The 25417-nt window shown below is 36.0% G+C and overlaps 1 protein-coding gene and 1 non-coding gene across 3 annotated transcripts in view; both read left to right on the top strand.

Moving 5' to 3' along the window:
- SEC22A (SEC22 homolog A, vesicle trafficking protein) overlaps window positions 1-21861 on the top strand; it is a 57924-nt gene extending 36063 nt beyond the window's left edge. For both annotated transcript variants that reach the window (XM_010981527.3, XM_031454644.2), the window contains exons 5-7: window positions 545-660; window positions 12381-12446; window positions 19464-21861. In XM_010981527.3, coding sequence (XP_010979829.1) covers window positions 545-660; window positions 12381-12446; window positions 19464-19664 — 383 coding nt within the window. In that variant the 3' untranslated portion in view covers window positions 19665-21861. The remainder of the gene's footprint in view (window positions 1-544; window positions 661-12380; window positions 12447-19463) is intronic.
- On the top strand, window positions 200-304 carry LOC116155869 (U6 spliceosomal RNA). Its single transcript, XR_004139770.1, has one exon. It is a non-coding gene; the product is annotated as a U6 spliceosomal RNA (small nuclear RNA).
- Window positions 21862-25417: the final 3556 nt, after the last annotated feature.

Below are 25417 nucleotides of genomic sequence, written 5' to 3'. Positions count from 1 at the left end.
AAAAATGTTTTCTAAGCATTTTCAGAAAAAGTAGGAATTATGCAGTGTGTTTCTGAGCAAAGTCACCTTTGCAAACGGTAGACATATTTAGGCAGTTAGGTTTTTTCCTATATGATTTACTGCCAAATGTGAGCACTCCTTAGCACTGTGTACCCAAAATGCAAGTTAGGTGTCTTTATTAAAAATGTAGAGAAAAACTGTTCACTTTGGCAGCACATATACTAAAATTGGAAAGATACAGAGAAGATTAACATGGCCCCTACACAAGGATGACATGCAAATTCATGAAGCATCCCATATTTGAAAAAAAAGTAGAGAAAAAGAAGTTAATTCAACTTGAGTTCAGGGGAATGAAGCTGTCATCTTGTCAGACATTTTGCATTTTAAAAAATATTTATTACTAAGATACATATATTAAATAATTTTATGATGATTCGTCTATATTTGACCCATTTAAATTAAGCAGTGAGTTTCATTTTACATAAGTGTAGGTATTAATGTGAGATACTCATGTTCATTTCTAACTATTTGTTTTATTTTTCAGCTCACCAGAGGCTGGAACCAGCAACTCTGGCAGGGATTGTGGCATTTATCCTTAGTCTTTTATGTGCAGCTCTGAATCTAATTCGAGGCTTTCATGCCATAGAAAGTCTCCTGCAGGTACTGTGCTATTTTTGCAATTTCAGGTGACTGTGCCTTTTGATTCTACTTGTTACACGATTGATTTGAATTGATTTGGGTATTAGTACAACTTATAATGCATGGTCAGATTTTGTATTCTTTATACCTACTCTAGTTTCCCCTCTAAAAACAGGTTTCTTGTTGGCTTCTTTGGCTTAATTAGCACATACTTATTTATTATCTCCATTGCAGGAGGCATTGTTTAGAGGTATTCTGGGGACACCAAGGTATGTGTGACATGGGCTCTGCAGTCTCAGACCCCAGAGCTGAATTGGGGAGGTAAAGAAGGCCACAAGTAAATGTCAAGTACAGAAGGTCTGGAAGGGGAGCAGTCATTGTGAGGGAGAAGGAAGCTCATGGAGGGGGGGTGGGCTGGGCCAGGAAGGATCTGAGTGGACAGAGAGGAGTAGAAGGAAGAAGAGGGTGTTTGTGGACAGGATTTTGTCCTATCTCTGGGTGGTCCTACTTATCTGCTCTTTTTTCTTTTTTGTTGGCGGCTACCTGTGAAAACACTCATTTTCTTCAGATATTGCCAACTATTTTGTTTTCCAGTTGAGTTTCTTCTAGAGACTACAGCTATCAGAATATACTTTTTCTCTTATTCTTTTTGTAAACTTTTGAAACTTCCTTTCTTAATGTTAAGCACATTTCAGCTTTCCTTTTCCTATTTCCACTTTTCTCTGAAGATTTTTTTTTTTGACACTTTCACATTGTAAATTAGTTCTCTTTTTTTTGGGAGGGGGCCAGCATTAGGCTAAGAGTATCATTTGTAAAAACCCGCTCAAGACACCTTATATTGTGTTTTTAAATTGCTGTTAGTTTGGGGAATACGCAAGAGAGTGCCATTCTGAGTACTCTCTGAATATCCTCAGTTGTGTGACACTAATAGCAGAGAACATTACAGGTTCCAGGCAACTGAGCTGTCCCTTGAGGGGGTTTGGGGTCTACTCATGACTTCCCAGTTCCTTTCCGGAAGATCCTGGGCCTTTAGGTAAAGCCCCTCTTCCCTTTCAGGCACAGGACAGCTGGCTACTGTCTATTGGCATTCCTGCCCCTGTTCCGTAGCCAGTTCAGCTTTATTCCAGCAGGAGTTCAGTTTCGAGCCAGTTAAACAACCTGCCAAAAGAAAAACAAAGGCAATTTGGAGACTGCCAAGTGAAAAAGCTAATAAAAAAGGTCCTCTTTGCCTTTTTTTTTTTTAATGTGATGTAGTGGAAAGAAGAGTAGCATAGGTATGTGGAGAGTTGATTTTTATTTGTGGAAGAAAGAAGGAGGGTTGGCTCCATCTCAGCTTCTGATTAGTTCTATGACCTTGAATAGCTCACCTTACTTTCTGGTCGTCAGCTTCATTGCTTATGAAATGAAGGAGAAAGGTGGATTTGATGAGTATTTCTCTAAGTATAGGACACATTTACCTCTGGCTACACAACAGATGACTAGGTAGTAGAAGGGTAAACATTTTTAATTTTAAGGGTTAATGTATTTAATGTATATTAATGTATAATGTCTCTTTGGTAAGGGATACTAGTTTCGATTAATGATAGTGATATAAAATTTTCCTTTTAAAAGAAATTAATTTTAATAAAAAGTGACCTTTATGAAATACCTTAATAAATAATGGTATAATTAGTATTTAAAGTTGGCAAAAATTGTGAATGTGGTACTCTGAAGTTAAAATTCTATTGTTAAAAAAAATTCTCTGGTTGTTTGAAATGAGCAGATTAATAAATAAGGGGCAGGAGCAGGCCTGGGTAGAGAGAAGCAGAGCCTTACTACCTCTGACTTGGAAGACAGTACATAAGTTGGGGAACCTGTGGTTTAGGCCACATTACTTGTAAGTTAAAATTGAGGAAAGCTGTCCATATTTCACAAAACCTTTTAACGGGTGATTTTTTTCAGGCACTCATATCTTATCCCTCCTCTTCCTAGACTGATTCTTTCCTCTGATTCACAACTTCAAAACTAAGCAAAGTAGTTTAAACACAGCTTTTCATGCTTTTAAACCACTATCCCTGGCTAATGTTTGCCTTGATTCCTAAGTGTTTCATGTTCTCTCTCTGGTTAGTAATGTCTGCCTCATCGTATTTGAGGTTTTCAGAATACTAATCTGATTAAACTAATTACCACTTTTGTGTAACTGACTGATAGTGCTAGATTTCTCAGCCTACTTACATTTTAAAAAGACCACCGTTACTGTCCAGTATCTCTCATGAACACATATGCAAAAATCCTCAATAAAATATTAGCAAATTGAATCCAAAAATGTATAAAGAAAGAATTATATACCAAAACCAAGTGGGTTTTATTCCAGGTATGTAAGGCTGATTCAACATTTGAAAATCAAATTAGTGTAATCCATTATATCAACAGGCTAAAGGAGAAAAATCATATGGTCATATCAGTAGATGCAGAAAAAGCATTTGACAAAATCATGATAAAACTCACAGCAAACTAGGGATAAAGGAGAACTTCCTCAACTCGATAAAGAATACCTACAGAAACCCTACAGCTAACATCATACTTGATGAAAAACTAGATATTTTCTTCTAAAGATTGGTAACAAGACAAGAATGTCCCCTATCACCACTCCTATTCAACGTTGGAAGGCCTAGTTAATGCAATAAGACAAGAAAAGAAAAGATACACAGTTTGGGAAGGAAGAATGACAGGGATGACATGATTGTTTATGTAGGAAATTCAAAAGAATCAGCAAACTCCTGGAACTAATAAGTGATGACAGCAAGGCCATAGAATTCACGTCAGTTGATTTCTTATATATCATCAAGGAACAATTGAAATTTGAAATTAAAACTACAATTCCATTTATATTGGCACCACCCAAAAATGAGACACTTAATAAATCTAGCAAAATACGTTCTAGATCTTTATGGGGAAACTATAAAACTCTAAGAAAAGAAATAAAAGATCTACCATGTTCCTGGGTAGGAAGACTCAGTATTGTTAAGATGTTGTTTCTTCTCGACTTGATCTGTCGTTTCATCAACAATCCCAGTCAAAATCCCAGCAAGTTATTTTGTGGATGCTGACAGTGATTTTCAAGTTTATGTGGAAAGGCAAGCCCAGAATAGCCAACACAATACTGAAGAAAAAGAACAAAGTCAGAGGACTAACACTATTCAACCTTAAGATTTACTATTAAGCTCTAATTAAGACAGTGTGGTACTGGCAAAAGAGTAGACAAGCAATTCAGTCAGTGGAACAGAATAGAGAGCCTAGAAATACATCCATACAAATATGATCAACTGATCTTTGACAGAGGAACAAACAATTCAGTGGGCAAAGAATTCTTTTCAACAAATGGTGCTGGAACAGGTGGCCATCCACATGCAAAAAAAAAAAAAAAAAGTCTAGAAATAGATCTTAACTCCTTTCACAAAAAATTAACTCAAAATGGATCACAGACCTAAATGTAAAACATAAAACTATAAAACCTATGAAAGGTAACAGGAGAAAACCTAGATGATCTTGGATTTGGTGATAAATTTTTAGATACAACATCAAAAGTATCCATGAAAGAAAATCGTAAGTTGGACTTAATTTAAAAACTGCAAAGGACATCAAGAGAATGAAAAAGATAAGCCACAGGCCAGAGGAAGGTATCTGCAAAACACACTTGACAAAGGGCTTATATCTTAAAACATACATGGAACTCTAACACTAAAGAAAGAAAAAACCCAATTAAAAAATGAGCAGAAGAACTAAACACAGACATCTCAGCAGAGTAGATATGCAGGTGGCAAATAAGCATATAAAAATGCTCAACATTATAAGTCATTAAGGAAATGCAAATCGAAACATCAGTAAGATACCACTAAACATCTATTAGAATGGCAAAATCCAAAAAACTGACAATACCAAATGCTGGTGAGGAAATGGAACAATAGGAACTCTCATTCATTGTTGGTGGGAAATCAGAATGGTATAGTCACTTTGGAAGACAGTTGGGCTGTTTCTCACAAAGCTAAACAGATTTACCATACGATCCAGCAGTCATGCTCCTAGGTATTACATGAGTAGTCCCATATGAGTAGAAAACTTCTGTCCACACGAAAGCTTGCACATTAATGTTTATATCAACTTTATAATTTCAAAAACACTGGACAGAATTAAGATGTCCTTCAAAAGGTGAATGGATAAACAAACTTCAGCAAACCATACAATGGAATGTTATTCAGTAATAAAAAGAAATGAGCTGTCAGGCAAAAAAAGACATGGCTAAACCTTAAGTGCATATTGCTTAATGAAAGAAGCCAGTTTGAAAAAACTACGTACTATAAGATTCCAACTATATGACATTCTGGAAAAGGCAAAACTTTCAAGACAGTAAGTGAAAAGATTAGCGATTGCTAGAGGTTTGGAAGAATGGAAGAAGGAAGGGATGAATAGGAGGAACGTGAGATTTTAAGGGCAGTGAAACTGTTCTGAATGTTACTGAAATAGTGGTTATGTCATTATATATTTGTCAAAACCCATAGAATGTACAACACAGAGTGGGCCTTAATGTAAACCATGGACTTTAGTTTTTTTTTTTTAATTGAAGTATAGTTGGTTTACAATGTTGTGTTAATTTCTGGTGTACAGCATGGTGATTCAGTTATACATATAATGAATTTTAGTTAATAATAATGTGTCACTATTGGCTCATCAGTTGTAACAAATGTACCACGTTAATGCAAGGTGTTAATGATAGAGAAAGCTGTGAGCAGGGGAAAGTAGGTATATGGGTGCTCTCTGTACTATTATTGGCTTAATTTTCTGTAAACCTGAAACTGCTCTAAAGATAGCAGTCTATTAATTTAAACACACACACACATACCAGCATTAAAACAAAGGCCAGAAAGGGAGAAGCATTCTCTGGGCATTGATGTTGCAATAGGTGTGGCTCCACTTAGTTAATAAGTTCAGCCTGTTACACCCAGCCAGCTCCATTTAACCATTTGTTAAAATAGTGGATGGGGCTTTCTCTTCTAATGGAGGGGCTTAGCGTTCCTGTTCACACAGGCCAGGTGGGGACCTCAGAGCACCAGCCAGAGTGGAGCCTGGGTTCAGGGATCTGATTCATGTTTTATGGTCAGATGTACAGTTTTGTGCCCTCTGACAAGGGCCATGTGAAAGCCAATGGATGCTTGTATCTTTGAAGATGTATCTTTCTGATGGTTGATATGGAATTCTTTCTTTTTCATTGTCCTCCTAGACTAAATTCACCCCAACATCATTTCTTCCTCACTTGACTTAGAGAGCTATAAATTGGTCCATGTGGGATTTTTAGTATCTGGAAACTAGGAAAACCTGCTTATGTTGTTCCCTTAGCATTATTTTAAGTCTTTGATCTGCTGTAACCCACATGCATTCTCAGTAGTTGAGGTTCCTAAAGCAGTGATGCTCTAAGAGAGGAGTGAGGAAACAAGAGTGCAAAGATGAGGGGCATGTAGTCCACAAATAGTTTGTCACTCGTGGGTAGTTTTAAAGTATTTTCCAGTAAATTCTGACCCTCTCACGTAAATGAGAATCATTGCTTTAGGAAATTCACTGGACCAAAAGTAGAGATTCCTGTTCTAGTTACTGGGGGGTTTATATCTGTACAGAGAAAAATGTTCTGATAAATGACTGATTCTGGGAGATGTTTTTTTCTTGTCTTGTTATGAGAATAATGGGGGGTTACTCTGTAGCCCTGGATTCCATGTTCTAAAAGATTGAATGGACAATAAGCAAACGAAAGGAGAAAATGAAATGTCAGAATGCAGAATGTACTGTGATAAATTTAGAACCGAAGCAGGGGAGGATTAAGGGTGCAAACTAGATTAGTTTCAACAAGTACATCCTTTATAGCCTGGATTAACCTGAGAGAAAATATATATAAAATTAGGGACCTGAGATCTCTTGCTTTTAATTTTCCCTCATTAGCTTCTATTTTATTATTGTTCATGATCTATATTGGTTAAAATGTCCTTTTTATTCTCACTAAAGCCATTGAACTTAGGACATACACTTAGCTTTCTCTCTGGCTCATCGTATTTTGTGTTAGGAATAATATCTAGAGTCACTATAGATAATTTTTGGTCAATAAAGTAGATCTTTTTGAGGTGGTTTGTTACGTAGGCTTGAGTGCAAAATCCAGGATATGGGACTTAAACTTTTATGTTCTGAAGTTACCTGTAGTGGAGTTACTCAAATCATGGTGATAAAGGAGGCAGAAAGACAGTAGCGAGATTAAGTGGCCTCAGCATTTCTTTAATACTTGACTTAAGAGCAGAGGATTTATTTGGAGATCATATTTTTAGATCTAGCTAAAAATGTGTAGTGTATTTCCTGAATATGAGCAATATATCGATATTAAAGTTTGCTTTTTTTTAAGGCTGTGAATTCTAAATACTCTTCTCGAATGCTAAAAATGATAGCCATGTTTATCTTCTGGTATGTAACTTGGTGCCTGAGGCACATTTAAATTTGAGAACCCATGTGAATCAATATTCCTGTATATTGTTAATGTTTGAAGATTCAGCACAAGCTTGTTTCTTCTAGATTAATAGCTGCCTCTTAGGGCAATAACAAACGATTTATTTAAAATACCAAGTACTGAAGTTTTTCTTTGGTATCTAAGTTCAGACTAGGGACGTTTAGGGTGAATGTAGTTTTTTTTTTTAAGTTGTAAATTTGATTTGGTATTCACAGTAATGTGTAAGTTAGATTTTTTCACTCATTTCCATACTTTGTTCTGAGTTTAGAGATGTTAATAAGTTTATTGTGAATTGGCACCTCACAAATGCATAAGCTTTTATCACATTGGGTTTATATTGCCTATGTTCCTTTAAGGATCAACCTTGAAGCAACGATATTAATTAGGCTGATGCCAACCTAGAAGTAATTTGCATGTGATGCATTAGAAAAAGTATTGAGAATTCTGATACAGCAGTAGAAATGCTGACCTGGAAGACAGAATACCTGGGTTGCACCTGCCAGTAACTAACTTTATGACGTTGGATGGGTTACTTTACCTTCTTGGATCTCATTTTCCTATTCTGCAAGAGGAAGGCTTTACACTACATATACTCATGGACCACTTCAGTACTAGTGTTCTAAGACCCTCTGATTCTAAAATTGTAATGGCTACTACAAAACAGAAGTAATCCACTTGCTTTTGTTTTTTGAGTTCTTTATTTCCCATAGATTTGTTGATACCTCTTAAAGAAATTACATACCTATTAAAGCTCAAAGGAAGTTTTGATTTATTTAGTGGCATAATATTTATGCTAAGATGCAGTGCTTTCTTTCTTTCAAAAGAAATAAAAGTATTTTTCCTGAGTTCTATTTTCATATATGGGGAAATATATAACGAAGAAAAAAATTACCCCTAATTTTTCTCTGTATTTTATTAATATATACTGTATATACACACATATACTTGTATACATATCATATACATTATGTAACTTTGTGCCCTTTTTTCGTTTAAGATTAAAAAGTGAATGTTTCCCAATTACTGCAAACATTTAAATAGTGTCATCCTAATACGTTGTGTGGCTGTTATATGAAGCTTCTGCTTACCTCTTCATCCTCACCTTAAAAAAATATTCTTTTCCTTTATTTGTCAGTTTTCAAAGCAATATGTTGGTACCCTAGCATCCTCTGAAGGTCAATGTGATTTTTTAAAATCTGACTCCTTACCTCTGCCCTTATTTCCTCACCCCACCTTCATCCGTGCTCCAGTCCACCCTGGTCCCCACCGCGCTCCCACTTCTGTCCTCTCTAAACCTCTGTTCCATATTTCCTCAAGCTCTAGCTAGTCCCTCACCTACATTTCATCTGCTTCCTCTCTACTGGCTTTATTCTCTCAGCTCGTAAACATGATATATAGCCTGCTGGTCTCTAAAAAATAAGCAAACAAAAAAAACCTAAAAAAACCTCTTGATGTATGTTTCCTTCTAATATTTTGAAAACATAGACTATGTTTGTTGCCCCCACCCCCTTACCTCTATTCTCTTAGTCTGCTGTGATCTCTTTCTGCCGTATAATTCTTTCAAACACTGACCATTAAGTTCACTAGTGTCCTTCTGGTTGTCACATATTGCAGCCACTCTTGAGGCCTTGTTTTGTGTGTCCTCTCTACCTCATCCCACAAACTGTTCAGTTCTTCCTCTTAAAAATAACTCATTGTTTAATTTAAAAAATAATGTTTATTTTAGAAAACTTAGAAGCAAATAAATCACTGTTAATAGTGTGATGTGTTACTTAACATTCTTTTTGAGATTATCAGTTCCATGGAACAATTCCCTTCAGTTCCATGAAAGTTTTCTCCTGTTGTATTTTCTCCCTTTCTCTTCCTGTTCCTCAGTTTATTTGGTAAACTTTCTTCCTCCACCTGTCCTTTAAATAGTGGCGTTCTCTGGTGTTGTGTCCTTGGCTTTATATTCTTCTAACTCTACACCTTCTCCTTGGATATTTTCAAAATGATTTTTAGAAAAGTTAATAGATGTATATCCACAGACATCTAGAGTCATGCATACACACAGTAAAATGTGTACATGGTAAATTTCAAATCCTGTAATTTTCAGTAAGTAATTCTCTTCCCACTTCTCCCCAGAGTCAACCACTGGTGTGTCCTTGTAGAGAGATAATGTGTATATGCTAGTGCATATCTACTTATATATTTACTTACGTAATTGTTCTCTTAAAATTACTCTTTGTAATAAGTATATATAAGTATACTATACATACTGATCTGCATCTTTTTTCACCTAATAATATGTAGATCATTTCATTTGAGCATGTAGAGATTCTTTTTAGTGACTGCATAGTATTTTTTCATTTGTTTTCCCATTTTCCCCCACTACACAACATTTTATTTTGAGAGAATTCAAACTTACAGAAAAGTTTTTAAAACTTAATAGTAGACATAATTAACAGCTACCTGTATACCTACCTACCTACCTTTCTTTCTCTATTCATTTTCTTTTTTTTTCTGAATCATTTGAAGTAAAACTAGGTATTGTGACAGTCCAAAATTATTCAATATGTATGTCTTAAGGACTAGGACATTTTCCTACATAATCACAATACCTTTATTACACCAAAGAAATTTAAGATCAGTGCAGTATTATCTAATATAAAGTCTATATTCGAATTTCACAATTCAAAATTGACCCCAAATAATCCTTTATAGTGTTTTTTCCTCTCTCTGATCTAGCAGCCAATCAAGAATTAAGCTTTGCATTTGGTTGTCATAGTCCTTTCTTTCATTTAACTACTATTTAAATTCATGACTACTAAACTAGATCTCTAGGTTAAACTCTTCCCTGAAGCTAACTTAAATGTCTACTAAGCATAATTATTTGGCTGTCCCACTAGCAAGTCCAAAATAGCGTGTCCAAGATGAATTCTATTTTTTCTGTGCTCAAAACTACTTTTCCTCCTATATTCCTAACTTAGTGAATGGTATCTTTCCAACTTGCCTAAACAGGAGACCTTGGAGTCATCCTAACCTCTTCCTTCTTTGAAACTGCACAAGCTATGTCCTTGGCCTGAATTCTCTTCCTACCTTGTCTACCAGTTCATCCATCAAGATGCAGATTAAGCTTTACTTCCTCTGGCAAACTTTCCCTGATCCTTTTTTTCTCCAGGCAGAATTAGCAGTGTCCTCCAGTATGTTCCCTTAGTACCCTGTACACACATCTATCCCATCAGTTACTACTTCGGGTAGGAATTGTTGGTGTCTGTATCTGCCTTCCTGATTAGAGGGTGAGCTTCTTGAGTTGGTGTTGACTTGTTTTCTATTCTTGGTCTAGAAATGCAGTACTTGGCCCGTAAGTGTTTAATGAATGAGTATTTATTGAATGGAAGAATATGTTTATAGACATTCTCTTTAGCAAGTAGAAATAAAGATTTTTCAAAGTTCAGCTCAATTTGGCATGCATTTGTTGAATCCTACTATGTGCACATGCAAGTTTCATGCAAGTAGTAAGTTTTATTTTCTGCTTTGAAGAAAGGTTAGGATCTAATTGAGAAGACAAGGCCAGCACTTTAGAGGTTTAAACAATACTAAAGGTAACCCCAGTTATCTGATGAATAATGTATACAGTAACCTCTGGGAGAGAGAAGTTAATGTTTTTGAATACTTACTGTGTGTCAGTTACTGTTCTTTGTATTTGCAAATGTTATTTCATTGAATCTCTGATTGACTCCAGAAACATACTCTTAAGTGTTCCAAAGGCAATTAAGAGAGTTATAAAGTGATGGTGTAAATTTAGGGGAAATATAATATTCAATTGTAGGAAAATAATTACATTATTGTATTTCCCCACCATTAAAGGTTATATAATTATTACAAATTAAGTGGCTGAGAAATATTTAGTATCTTGAAAACATGTTTATGATATAATGTGGAGTACAAAAAAAGCAGTATGTGAAAGTATGGTTCTATTTTTTTTAATGTACATGTATTTTTGTACAGAAAGGATTAGAAGGTGGTACATAAATGGGTAGCTCTAATTCTCCCAAAGTTGTGGCATTATGGACTATATGAGCTGCTTCTTTGTAACAATCTGTTCCATATTCTCTACAATGAACATGAACTTTTATAATTAAAAAAAATGATTTAAAGGACTAAAGGAAAACAATCAAGCAGAACTTATTTAAAGCCTTAGAATTATTAAAGTAGAGCAGTTTTATGTTGACCTTTCCTACCTCTGGGATAGAACTGGCCTAACCAGATAGTTGAATGGTTTCTATTTTAAGATCATCTCACTAGGATAAGCCACTCTCCCTCTGCCTTACAGGCACTTTCTTGCCCAATAGCAAATGGAAAAGGAATTTTCTCTTTATATTATTTTGTGAAGACATGGTCATGAGAGACAGTCCCATGTCTTGTGTAAATTTTTATTGTATAAAGAGATTTTTCCTGAAATAAGGACCACATTTAATGCTCCTACCTGGAAGAATAATTTGATAACTCCCGCTTGGGTTTCATGTTCTACTTTGTAAAAACATTCAGATAAATGATACATATAGATATTTAAGAGGAATCAAAAAGGAATAGAAAAAATGGGTTGTATATGTCTCTATTAGTTTTCTTTTAAAAGAAGTATTTTATTCATGATCTCTCTCTGGTTTTCCTCTGGGCGCTATTTTTCTAACATAGTGTGTTATGACTGACTTTCCTCGTTGGGATTTAGCACACTCTAGTGGGCAGTAGCTTCTCAATTTTGGTTTTTTGTTTTGTTTTTTTAATCATGCCAAATGACTTCATTGGACAATTCAGTGATACACTTACTAGATGGTAAAGTTTGTCAATATTTATTTGAGTCAAATAGTAATCCTAGCTAGCAGGCCTAACTTTATAAGCCACTGGGGTGTTGTACTTTTTTATGTGGTTTCTTTAGTAGAGAGGGGAGAGTCTTTTTATGTTACATGAAAACTTGTTTCCATTGACTTTCATCTTCTCTTGGATAAAATATAATTGATGGTGAGGCCCAGATAGAAGAACGCTGGTAGTCTTCCTCTGTATCACACTCCCTGGTTATTATATTTTATGTTTCTATTTTAGGACTCGAGATTTTTATATGCCACTTTGTGAAAATTTTTACCATTTGTGCATAAATGCTGTCATATTCTATCCCAATGGTTGCTTTTGGAAATTGGCTTCCACTAAAAAAAAAAAGTAATTTCTTATTTTGTTTTTACAGAGTGATGGTGAGGATTTTAATTACATCGTTGCGTTTTTCCTTGGAACAGCAGCCTGCCTTTACCAGGTAGGTTCTCTCCCATTTTTAAGAAACACTTTCCCATTATTGCTTGTTTCAGGTGTCAGTTCTAATAATTCTTTGTGCACTTTAAATAAATAAAAATGTCTGAATTCTATGCCTCTCTTTTAATTTGAGCCTCTATTAGTTTTGTTAGTTGAATTGATGTAGGTCCCAGTGAACTCAGTGTGAACCGTCTCCTGTGCTGGGACTTCGGTGGAGGCATGTCGTCTGCCTACAGCAGTAAAGGCTAATTCTGGATATTCTGGGACTGATTATTCAGCTTCAAAGCTCTGCTTGTACTCCAGGCTGAGGATTTTGTACTCTTGGGGAAGTCTTTGAATAGGCGACAGCAAAGGCAGGATTTTAAGATATTTGATTTAGCAGTGATGAATAGGTTGGGTTGTCAGAGCGGAGAGACTAGAAGCAAGGAAGTTAGTTGAGAGGTGATTCTATTACTTCAGGTGGAAGGTATTGAAAGCCTAAATATGGTAATGGCAGTAGGAATAGGAAGAGAAAGGACACGGAGAAGGAAGACTCTCTAGGACTTGATGACAGAATAGATCTGAGACTTTCAGGAGGGAGGGATTTTGCCCCCGAGTGATAGGGAGTTGTGTGCTCTCATTTCCAAGGCCAGAGGAGGCACAGATACGTAGGGAAGGGGGAGGAACCATGCCAGTGACCCAGACTCAGCAATGTCTCTACTCAAACATGTTAGAGCCAGCTAAGACTTCTGGCCTAACTTGTGTCTGTCTTGCAATGAAAAACGTTAGAAACAGTCAGGACTGCAAACAAAAGGCTACCTAAAACTCAGTGGAAGTCTTTAGGGAAATATTTTAAATATAGGCACTTGACTTTTGTGTAAAGACATCAGAAATTTTAGTTTCAGTGGCTCCATTTTTTTAAATTCCCTAATTTTTCTTAATCGTTTATATTAGCTTCAGAAATGGTTTTTCTGTCAAATTTGATGGATTCAATTATAATGAATGACATTTCATGCAGGAAATGTGAAAACTTGTATTCATTGATGTCGCAGTACTTTAATTTTATGAAATATTCTTGTGTAGATTTTCTGCTTTAATCTGTACAGTCCTGTCACACAGGTATATTATCCTTCTTTTGAAAACGAGAAATCTGAGGCAGTTTCAGTAGTATCCTGAGATCACATAGCCAGTAAGTGGTGGATCAGAACTTAACTCTGAGTCTTCTTAAGTGTCGTATTCCTTTCATGCTGTCTCTAAGTAAAATTCCTCTATTTACATGATTTTTATAATGCTATAAAATTTATAATTTAGTAACTTTTATGTGTATTATTTCATATGATTCTAAAACAGTGTGAGGTAATTATTAACTTTCAAATAATTTCATGAATGATTATTCTTGTAAAATGTACTTCTAGCTTTTTGCCTTAATGAAATAATTTTAAATGCTAATAATAATGCCAAATGTATCAAGCTCTTACTTTGCTAAGCCCTTTGCATTCCTTGTACCATTAAATCCTCACAGAAAGCCTTATGCTAATCCCGTTACCATCACCATTTTCACAGGGGCCTAAACTGTTTTTACAACCAGGGACTTGAACCTAGGTCTGTGTGACTCCAGAACCAGAGCTCTTCCTACAGATAGGGACACCTCTGTTACTTTCCTCAGAACAGCTGAAAGTATTTCAAGAGTTGCCTCTTGGTGGAGCAGTGTCACCCAGGTGTTCATTTGAGGAGGGTAAACAAAGTGTGATGCTTTAGAAAAGAAAAGCAGAAAACACATTTTCTGGGGGTGGGTATAACTCAGTGCTAGAGTGTGTGCTTAGCATCCATGAGGTCCTAGGTTCAATCCCTAGTACCTCCATTAAAAAAAAAACAAACCTAACACTAAATAGATAGACCTAATTACTCCCCCAACCCCCCCCAAAACAAAACAACAAAAAACAAATTTCCTTTGTATTGACAGGCATGAAACTGCATGCTTTCCAAATATGCTGAGCAGAGTGATAAGAATGTTGTTTTTTCCACAGTAAAATTTAAGGGATTCTATTTTACCACATAATATGTTCTGTCTCCAGTTGTCAGGATATTTTTTAATCCCCTTCAGATCAGCCCTCAAAGGCCACTGGTACGTGGTTTGTTGCCTTTGTCGCCAGGCTACAATTCAGTCAGTTAGGGGTAGTCTTGATATGGAACATTTAGAGTAGGAAATCAGAAGAAGTCTGAAGAAATTAGAGACTGTTTCTTTTCCCTCAGTGTTTTATTTTGAAAACCTTCAAACTTACAGATAAGTTGGAAGACTAGTACACCTAGAATCATCAATTTGTAACATTTTGCAACACTTGCTTTAACTTTCTCTGTATGCTTGTGCATATAGTGTGTATATTCATTGTTCAAAAAGTAAGTTGTAGATAAAAATGAATGTGTGAAGTTGTTTTTCTTATTAAACTTTTTATTTTGAGATAATTGTAGAGTCATAAGAGAGATCTTGTATAACCTTTAACTATTCCACCCCACCCCCAAAATGGTACCATCTGGCAAAGCTGTAATACAATATCACAACCAGGATATTGATGTTCATGCAGTCAAGGAACAGAACCGTTCTGTCACCACGAAGACTCCTCATGTTGCCCTTTCATGGTTTCCACCTGCCCCAACCTGTCCTTAATCTCTGGCAACCACTAATGTGTTCTCCATTAATATAATTTTCTCATTTTGAGTATGTTACATAAATGGAACCATATAGTATGTAACCTTCTGTGACTGGCATGTTTTATTCAGCATAATTGTCTGGAGATTTATCCAAGTGTTGCATGTATCAGTGATTTGTTCCTTTTTATTGCTGAATTGTACTCCATGGTATGGCTGTACCATAGTTTGTTTCATTATTCACTCATTTGAAGGACATCTGAGTTGTTTCTAGCTTTCAGCTATTATAAATAAAGCTGTATAAACATTCATGTACAGGTTTTAGTGTGAACCAAAGTGTTCATTTCTCTGAGATAAATAGGAGTGCAATTGCTGGGTCATGTGGTAGTTGCATGCTTATTAAAAGACAAACTTTTCTAGAGTAGTGTACCATTTTACATTCCCACCAGCATTGTGTGAGTGAGTGATCCAGTTTCTCTGCATGCTCATCAGCATTTAGTATTGTCACTATTTTTTGTTTTAGCCATTCTGATAAGTGTGTAATGATATCTCATTATGGTTTTAATTTGCATTTTCCTAATGGCTAATGATGTTGAATATAATTTCATGTGCATATTTGTCATATGTATATCCTCTTGGGTGAAATGTTTATTCATGTCTTTTGCCTATTTTCTAATTGGATTGTTTGTCTTTTACTGTTGAGTTTGAGAGTTCTTTATATATTCCAGATATTAGTCCTTTGTCACAGTTATGCAGTTTGCATATCTTCTCCTAGTTTTAACTTGTGTTTTCATCCTCTTAACAAGGTCTTTTGTAGAGCAAATGTCTTAAATTTTTATGGTTTAATTTCTCAATTTTTTCTTCTATGCATCATGCTTGTGGTATTGTCTAAGAACTCTTTGACTGCCTCCAGATCCTGAAGATTTTCTCCTGTTCTTTCTAAAAGTTTTATAGTCTTATGTTTTATATGTAAGTTCATGATCCATTTTGAGTTAAATTGTATGTAACATGTGGGGGTTTTTGTTTTTTGATTTTTTTGCTTTGCATGGATGCTTAAGTTCTCCAGCACCATTTGTTGGAAAGGCTTTTTTTCTCTACTGAACTGCTTTTGCATTAAGAAAGTTGGGCATGTTTATATGGGTCTATTTCCATGTTTTGTATTCTGTTCCATTTATCTGTGTCTGTCCCTCTGCCAGTACCATATAGTTTTGATCACTATAGCTATGTAATAAGTCTTAAATTCAATTTTTAAAAAATTCCTGAAGCCCTGGAGAGTTGAAACATCTCCTTACAGCATTATAGGCTCCCCATGTAGGCTTTGATGGGATGGGTGTGGGCAGTCACAGTTTTTTTTAGTGGTGTTTGGCTGGGGTAGCATAGTTATCGTGTAAAAGTCCTCTGTCTTGGTAAAGTGCCCCTTTCTTGGTCTTTTGGCTATAGGGAGCAAGATTTTACTTGGGAGTTTGTTTGTTTTTTAATATACACCCATTGGTGTTTCTAGTTGTCAGCTGCTTCAGCTCCAAGTGTGGGATCTATGAGGCAAAAAAAAAAAAAAAAAAAAAAGGCTTAGGTAATTTACCACTGTGTCATTTCTTGAGTCTCAAGGTCCTTAGCCTGTCTGCCTTCTTCTTTCCATCATCCAGAGTCATCTTATACTTGTTTGATATGTAGTGTCCAGGGTTTTTAGTTGTACTTAGTGGGAAGAATAGGGGAAAGTACATCAACTTCATCTTTCCAGAAGCAGAAGTTCCTGCACAGTTGTTTCTGAAGTAAGTTACAAACATTAAGATACTTCATCTCTGGGAACTTCAGTGTGTATCTTTTGAGAACAAAGATACACTTCTACATAGTGATAATACCTTTATCACATCCAAGAAATTTGACATTGATACAATATTACCTAATACAGGAGTCATATTCAGATTACTTCAGTTGTCTCCAAAATGTTCTGTGTAGCTGATTCCAGATTATGATTCCAGATTATGCATTGTGGTTGGTTGTTGCATATCTTTTAATCTATATTGCCATCTTCTGGCCTTTTTGTTGTTCTGTTTTTGTCTTTCATAACACTAACAGTTTTTTAACAGTCCAGGCAAGCACCTTATAGAATGGCCTAAATCTGGTTATGTCTGTTTCTCATGATTAGATTCAGGTTAATTATTTTGGTAACAGTACTGTGTAGTATAGCATGCTGTATATCTCTAATTCAGGAAGCATGCAGTAAATTTGATCATTTGGTTAAGGTGATGCCTACCAGATATCTCCATTGCAAAGGTATCTTTTTTCTCTTTGTAGTTAATAAATAACCTGTAGGGCAAAGACCATTATATTTTAAAGCCCTTGAAAACCACAAATTAAATATTTATTTTAAAAAAATACCAGAAAATCTAGCTCTTCTTTATAGTAGAATTCCAATTAATAAATGTAGAGGATGATAGAAATAGAAAATGATCATTTGGCAAACACCATGATAATAATTGTTACAGGCAGGAATCATCAATAGATGCTAAAATTAATGGGCAAAAGTATGATGGAATAGGATATGTACATAACCTCAGAGTATCCTCCCACAGGTACTGATTACAAAGAGAACAATAGTAACTTCAGTGGAGAAACCTGTCAGATACCACCTTACCAAGAGATCAAAGTTAGTAAGTAATTTGACATACTACATACACATCAGCTCTGTGGTATTCTTGCTGAGCTGAATGTCAGTTCAACCTTGGAACGACATCAGGAAAACCAAAATTAGGGAACATTTTACAAAATAACTGATCAATACTCTTTAAGACTATTAAGGTCATTGAAAACAAAGAAAGAGTTGAGAATCTGTTATAGATTTGAGGAGACATGACAATTAAATGCAATGTGGAATCCTGGATTGGATTCTGGACCAGAAAAAGGGCCTTATAGGACAACCGGAAAAATTTCAATGAAGTCTGTAGTTTACGTAACAGTGTTGTATCAGTGTTAATTTCCTGGTTTGATGATTATTCTGTAGTTATACACGAGGACAGCATTAGGTCAGGGTAAAGGGTATATGGGAATTCTTTACTGGTTTTGACAACTTTTCGGGAAGTCTAAAATTATTTCAGAAGAAAAAGTTTTTTTCCCCTCTGTTTTTCAACTTTTTTTTAATATAATGCAAAACACCCCAATAAAATAAATGCTTCCAATTCACTTTACTTGGATAGCAAGCACAATTCTAATCTATGTAAGAACTAAACACATTAAACAAAACATCTCCACATTCTTTCTGTATTGTCACAAATGCCCTAATGTCCCTCCTATTCTGAAGTCTGGATACAGTTTCACAGAGACCTGTGCTTCTTTTTTAAGGCTTTGTGATCATATATGATTCCTATATTCACTGGACTGTGAATTTTAGATATCTTCTAGAAAACAGTTCATGTAACAAATTTTTATTGAGCACTTACTATGTGTCAGACACCGTTCTGGGCACTGGAGAAAAATGAGTGAACAAACAGTTAAAAACTTCTCTCTTCATGAAGCTTAGATTTTATTGGAAGAATACAGATGACAAATAAAATAAGCATATTTTTGAAGTATGTTTATAGTATTGTTATGGAGAAAAATAGAACAGGGAGAGTGAATGCCAAGGTTTGGGGGCAGAAGAGTACTTTCTTTACTGTATTTTCTAAAATAGCACTCATTGCATTCTTTGTTCCCTTTTTCTGAATTATCTTTAATATTTTTCAGAACACAACTACTTGATTTTATATATATATTATATATATATAATATAAAATATGTATAATGTTTATAGTCTGTCTCTGTCCAGTAGAACGTAAAGTCCATGTGAGCGAGGTCTTTATTTGTTTACTGAAAACTAAAGAATAGTGCCTGTCTTGTAGCAGGTCCTCAATAAATATCTGTTGAACAAATTCTCCCTCAAGTGTTCAGTCAGATCCTGCCTAGTTTAGCTCCTTGCATTCAGTGGAGTTTGGTAAGTATTTATTGATTTCATTGCTATTCAGATTCAGGTTATATGCGTCCATTTTGCTGAAGAGCTTGTGTGAGTCTTTTGTGCTTTTCTGGGATCGAACCCCCTGTGACGCTGGGAATGCTTCTTAGTTGCCTGTCATCTTGAGGAATTTGTTCAGCCTGTTTGCAAGGGAGTTATCCTTTAAATATGATACAAATCTTCTTTCTTTTGAAAAATGAAAAACGTAAAAGGAACAATCAATTTCCCTTTTAAGCTATGGAGCTTTCACAGCTGAATGTCTTAAAGATGTTACATTATCTTTATCTGTAGTTGAAAAATCCCCTTATTCCACTCTCATATTTTACCCTGTGACCTGTTACAGTTTTATAGTGGAAGCATTTTTTTTTTTCCTGTAACCACAATCATCTTTCATTTTTATATTTTCAACAGTGTTATTTACTTGTCTACTACACCAGCTGGAGGAATGTCAAATCTTTTTTGACTTTTGGCTTAATCTGTCTATGCAACATGTATCTCTACGAACTGCGCAACCTCTGGCAGCTTTTCTTTCACGTGACTGTGGGAGCGTTTGTTACACTACAGATCTGGCTAAGGCAAGCCCAGGGCAAGGCTCCTGATTATGATGTTTGATGCCATCCTTCAGACATATTGCCTTGGCTTCAGGGGAAAAGGAGGGAGAATATCGTAACTACCACTGTGATGAAGAAACTGCTCACCACAAACCAGAAGCTCTGCTTTCTTTCTCTCCAACTGTTTTTGGTTTGAGTCAGCGTGGCATGCCTGTGAGCATGCAATACCTGCGAGCATGCAATACCTGCTAGGCAAACTCCTCTCAGCAATGATGGCCGTGAAATTATCATGAGGAAGAGGAAGAGGAGACCTCTCCTCAGGGCCATGGCAGTGGAAGAACAGTCAGACGCCATTGAAAGACTTGGCCAGCAGCCGGGAATCCTGGCTGAAGCGTTCAACTAAAAAGTTTGTGTGGTACTTGCTCTGAGAACCAAGCAGGAGCTCTACAACCCGGGTTTGCCTTTGTGAGGCATTAGTGTAGACCAAATAAAAAGATGCTGCCGTGAATTGGAAAGTTTATGTGTAAAACAGATGACTTGGTAAATATCAGATTATTTGCACATTTATGGTACCATGAGTTTATGAAGTCCTGAATGGTGTGGAATTGGTTCTTTTCCCTTTTATGTTTTTGCTTGAGTCTTAACCCTAGAAATTACCCAGTGTAGGAGAAGGCTGTGGTGAGCTCATCCCTGGAGCATCACAAGTGTTGAAAACACAGTGACACGTGTTTCTTTACTAGACCATGTTTATACTTTCTTTTGAAATCATTTTTTTAAAATATGATTTGTTGGACTATAGCCGTTGTTTCCCAGATTTCGATTACTTGAGTATTACATAGGCTATTATTTACTTGATATTTATGTTTTAAATTTTAAAATATTTTAAAAAGAAACTAACCTCTACTCCAAGTGGAAAACCAGTATCAGTTTGCCATAAATAAAAGATAACTACAAAATAAATAAAATTAAAACAAAAAATGTTACTAAATTCTAGCTGGATACTAATACCTGCCAAGGCTCTGAATCTAGAAAGCCTGTTCTTTCTTTGTTGCAGTGAGAGAGGTTATCCAGCACCAAAATGGGGCTCTCTCTTTGGAATTATCAGAAGTATAAAGAAAATTGTAAAGGGAATGACATTCTCACTGTGATTCAGCATTATTAAATTCAGTGTTGTGTACCACCTAAAATCATCTTGCATGCCACCACCTGGTATGGGTCCTGCACTATGGAAACACTGAGCTGTTCTAAGAATTAGAAGGTGCCTGACTCTTCTCTCAGCACCTCTTATTATTTTATGGCTTTGAGGAGTTAAGCACCAACTACCTTAAAAAACTTAACTTGCTTTTTGATAACATTATAAAGGCTGTTCAAGCAGTTACACATTAATAATAGAGGAAGCATAATTTGGCTCCATTAACAAAATCAACAACTTTTGGTTTTGAAGCCATCTTCATGAGTGATTTTCTTGAGAAAAGATTCCAATTAAGGATCATAAGGTACTAAAATTTGATATCCAGGAAAACAGTGGACCTATTACATATACTTCATGTTCCTGGGCATATTAATTATGCAGGAGAAATAGTCCAAAGGGGTAAAGTCATTGAACTGCATTGTTTGCAGAACCAGTATACATAGATATGTCTACAGTGAAAAATCTTGCTTAACCAGAACCTTTCTGCTACACTATCCTTTTAGGAGAATAAGGCAAAAGGAAGACAATACACTTAAAATATTGGAAATTTATTTAAAAACAAGAAACCCCAGTTCTCTCCAATTTTCTGCCTATAGCAGAACTGCCCAGAACTTATGTATGTTCTAAGATATCCCAAGGTGCCACATGATCCTAAATCATGAAAATAAAATTGATTTATGTTTGACATTTTGTACTTACTGAGCCGGGAAAGTAAAATGGTTCAATGTAGAAAGTTTTTTCTAAACTAATGGTTAAAACAAGAAGAATTTTTTTGTAAATAGTCAATTGACCAGGAGGTCGGAGTATTCTGGTTAATTGTAATTTTGCTGTATATTGGTATTTTATAGCTCTCTTACCAGTTTGGTTCACCTTGTTACTGGGTTATAATGTTTAGTATTTGGATCCATTCAGCAAGGACACTTGAAAACTCACCAGCTGTCTTTAAAGGCTTAATTTGTTTTTTTATTTTTGTTTTGTTTCTTCTCCAGCTATTTTGGATAAGGGGTTGTTTACATTTTAATGTAAAAAATGAAAACAGTTATAAATAATGTTTTATGTATGGAAATGCTTTCTTTCATTATTTAGTGCCTGCATCTCTGAATGTTTATACAACTACCTTGCCTCTATCATGTTGCTGCCAAAGAAACTATGAATTTGGAAAGAGAAAATTTTGCCACACACGTACAGAAGTTTTTAAACTCTTGAGGGAGAATCCCTAGGCCTCTAATGTGTATGATGGTAATATGTTGTGCTCATTGCATTTTTACTTCTGAGAGCAAGTCTGCTTTTACCTACCTAATCGTAACGGGTTTTACAGTGCAGGGGAGATGGTAGTTGCCCTCCTGTTAGCATGGAGGACACTAAGGCAATCAGATGTTAATGACTTACCTAGGGTCACAGAACTAAGCACACACAACTTCTAATCTCTTAGCCCAGTGTTTTCCCACTAGAGTAGAAACTAATGAAGGTAACTAAGATTATATTCAGGAAATATATCCGTTGTTGGTAAAATCAAGGAACTGGGGACTTTAGCCTGCCATTGTCAAATCTAGGTGTATATTATCTTACTTAAGGTAATTCCTTTTTTGATTTTTTCATTTTGATTAATTCTTTTTTTGATTTTGATTTGCTTTTTGATTAAGGTATGCTACAAGAGCAAAGATACTCCCTTTTATATCCTAAAGTAATTGTAATATTTGCTTGCTTTTTTGGTCTGTATTTGAAATGTGTTTATACCTGGCCTCTTTCCCAAAAGAATTTGAAGCAGCATACCAAGAAAGACATATACAATAATGTTAATAAAATATGAACATTAAGGGGAGAAAAACAAGATCAATGAAAGTGGAAGGAAGGATGAACACATTGCTGTCACTGGTTATAAAATGTGACTCTCGAATCTCTTGGAAGTCAAGGCTAGAAGAAGGAAAACAAGTTTTACCTTGCTCTCTATCCATAAGTCAAAGCGTGTTCCTTAGGGGAGATGTCTTCCTGATGAATTCTGGTAAAATGTTTGCACTTGGGGGTCCTGTTAAGTGAACAAAATCCTCAATTGTTTTACACACATTTCCATATTACAGTTGTGCCTTGGATTTTCAACTTGTCCCAGCTTTCAAGGGTTTCATTTCAGGGTGTTTTGTGTGGTTAATAGAGGATTTTGTTCCCGTAAGAATTCTTATCCTAAGCCAAAAACAAATATCCTTGTTAAAGCTTGAAAATCCACTGAAGACAAATGCCTTGAGACATGGAAAACCTTTTACCCAATTTTGTAATTTTATAACTTGTATAAAGTGAATGCACTGCTCCTGGATTAGCACATTTATTTGGCATTGAATGTGGTGTTTTTCACAGTGGAATCCAGTCTGAAGAAACACACAGCTCCATTTCTATTGGGCTATGTCTGGAATCTCATTAGAATCCTGACTTGTCAAGGCTTCACAGAGACCAGATTGTCAGGTGAGCCTTAACCCCCATGTCACAGAAGTGCTTCCTCCTAAGGTGAGCTGCCTACCAAAAAGGCAGTCATTGAGGCTTTATTCCAAAAGGTTTATCGAGTAACCCAGGGAGTCACTTGGATTTCCAAGAAAGCTGTTGGATTTCCAAGAGACACAATAAAGTGTGTGCATGTGTGTGTGCCTTCACTTTTCTTCTTGCTATTTTAACAAACTTTTCATGTTAAAAATTGGAGCCATAATAAAGTATGTGGTAAAAGAACAAATTATTTCAAAGTCAGCCACCACTCAGACCAAATTGAACAGTTAGCTTTACCACACATTATGGGTTACTCTTCAGGGCTGCGTTCTTTGTGGTCAAGCTTTCTTTGTATTTTTCTGTTTTATTATCTGTAAGGAAGTAGAGTCTTTCTACCTAAAAATGCTGTGGTAAAATCATACCTGATTTTTGGTTTAAATTGGCTTTAGGAATGTCCTAGCCTAAAGTTAATAGAAGAAACCCCTCCAACTCCAAGGGTTATAATGAGTTGTTTACAGAGGTCATATCAGCTGAGGATTTAACTCTTCTAGTCTTGTTTAAGATTAGAGGTATCTAATCATCTTCATCAGTGTTCTGGGACTGCTGTTGAATGTTGACATGTTGCAGTCTTCTTGAGCTTTTCAAAGAGAAGTTGTATCTGTGGCTGCCATTCTTGTAACATCGTTTCCTTGGGTTTCCAAGCTTTCTAGGTTACTTTATTCAGCAGATGAAATCACAGCGTCACAGCACTGCATGGTTGGAAGCCACATGACTTGTATCCTCCTTGCTTGTGTTACAGGGAGTGACGTTAACGTGTGCATACGTTTTCTTCGGCGTTGGTGGTGCTGGTGCATAATGAATAGTTTCAGCACGGTGGAGGCTGTGGGAAACTCAAGGAGAGAACAGGCTTAGTTCTCAGAGTTCCTGAAATCAATACCCTAGCCTTATGAATTGTTCTTGACGTTTCCTTGGCAACAAATGGCATTTTCAGCCCAACCCCATCCACGGTTCACATTTGCCCTTTTCTCCTGCATCCCTTGGCATAGCAGTGCAAGCATCACTCACAGAAGCACATTCAGGCTCCATATGACAGTCAGAAACAGGACTTACATGTTCTGTTTCCTTACTGGTCCCGGCAGCCCCTCCCCAGCTCTGCCTTGGTCGCCTGCCTCCTTTGTGCCAATGCTTTTCTTCAAGGTTGGGTTGTCAAGGAGACCTTGCCTAAAGGTGAACAAAGAATATATTGCCTTCACACTTTGAATTCCTGCATACCTAGGACTAATGAAATAAGAATGCCTGTTAGTGCTTTTTGTGGGCCAGTATCGGACGTCGTACATAGTTAATCCTTATGGCACCCTTGTTGGCTGAGTGAGCATTAGCTCGTGTTCACTTGAGAAAACAAAGACTCAAGTTCAAATCTGGGATTCAGGTTTAAATGACTCAAAATTTGATGCTCATTTTTCCATGCCACAGAGCCTTTCAGAAAGAAAGTTCTCCACTTGTGTGTTGCCGACAAAACTGGGCTCTTACTGTTACAGGAACAGTGAGAACAGATGAAGCCAACGTGCAGTGGGAAATGGCACTGTGTGTGCTGAGCATCCTCACAGAAAGCTTTTATGAAGACTTTCTGTTTATAGACAAAGCACTCGAGGCCTAAAGAAGTTGGGTGACTAGACCACAGCCACAATCTAACCTATGTGGTGGCACCATGCTTTCAGTACGGATCGGACTTAGAACTCATGCCCTTAAACACCTTGCAATATTAAGCTAGGCAACATGGAAATATGTTGAAATATATAAGGAATATATGTTGGAATATATATACAAGTAATTACATTACTTTTAAAATAAAAGAGATCAGGTTATTGCGAACTCTTGTAGTATCCATGTCCTAGACTGAATGAAATTGTTTCCTAAAATTTTTATAACAGTGACATAGGTCTGATGGTTGCCAGAGGTATGGTGAACCCTAAGCGTGCCTTAGATTTTAGGGCAAGGAGGTATAAAGTTTAGTCTTTCTCGTAAAACTAACTCATGAATTAATGATTCTTGATATAGAATGTTAAAGCTTCATTGGTAATTCATATGTTACAAACATTTACTTTTTTTAGCTGAAGGCCAGCATAGATTGTTTCTTTGATATAAACTAATTT

The sequence above is a fragment of the Camelus dromedarius genome, chromosome 2 (genome assembly GCF_036321535.1).
Source record: "Camelus dromedarius isolate mCamDro1 chromosome 2, mCamDro1.pat, whole genome shotgun sequence".
In the NCBI taxonomy this organism is placed as follows: domain Eukaryota; kingdom Metazoa; phylum Chordata; class Mammalia; order Artiodactyla; family Camelidae; genus Camelus; species Camelus dromedarius.
The sequence above is the reverse complement of the archived record's forward strand: the minus strand, read 5'-3'. Positions and strand labels throughout refer to the sequence as shown.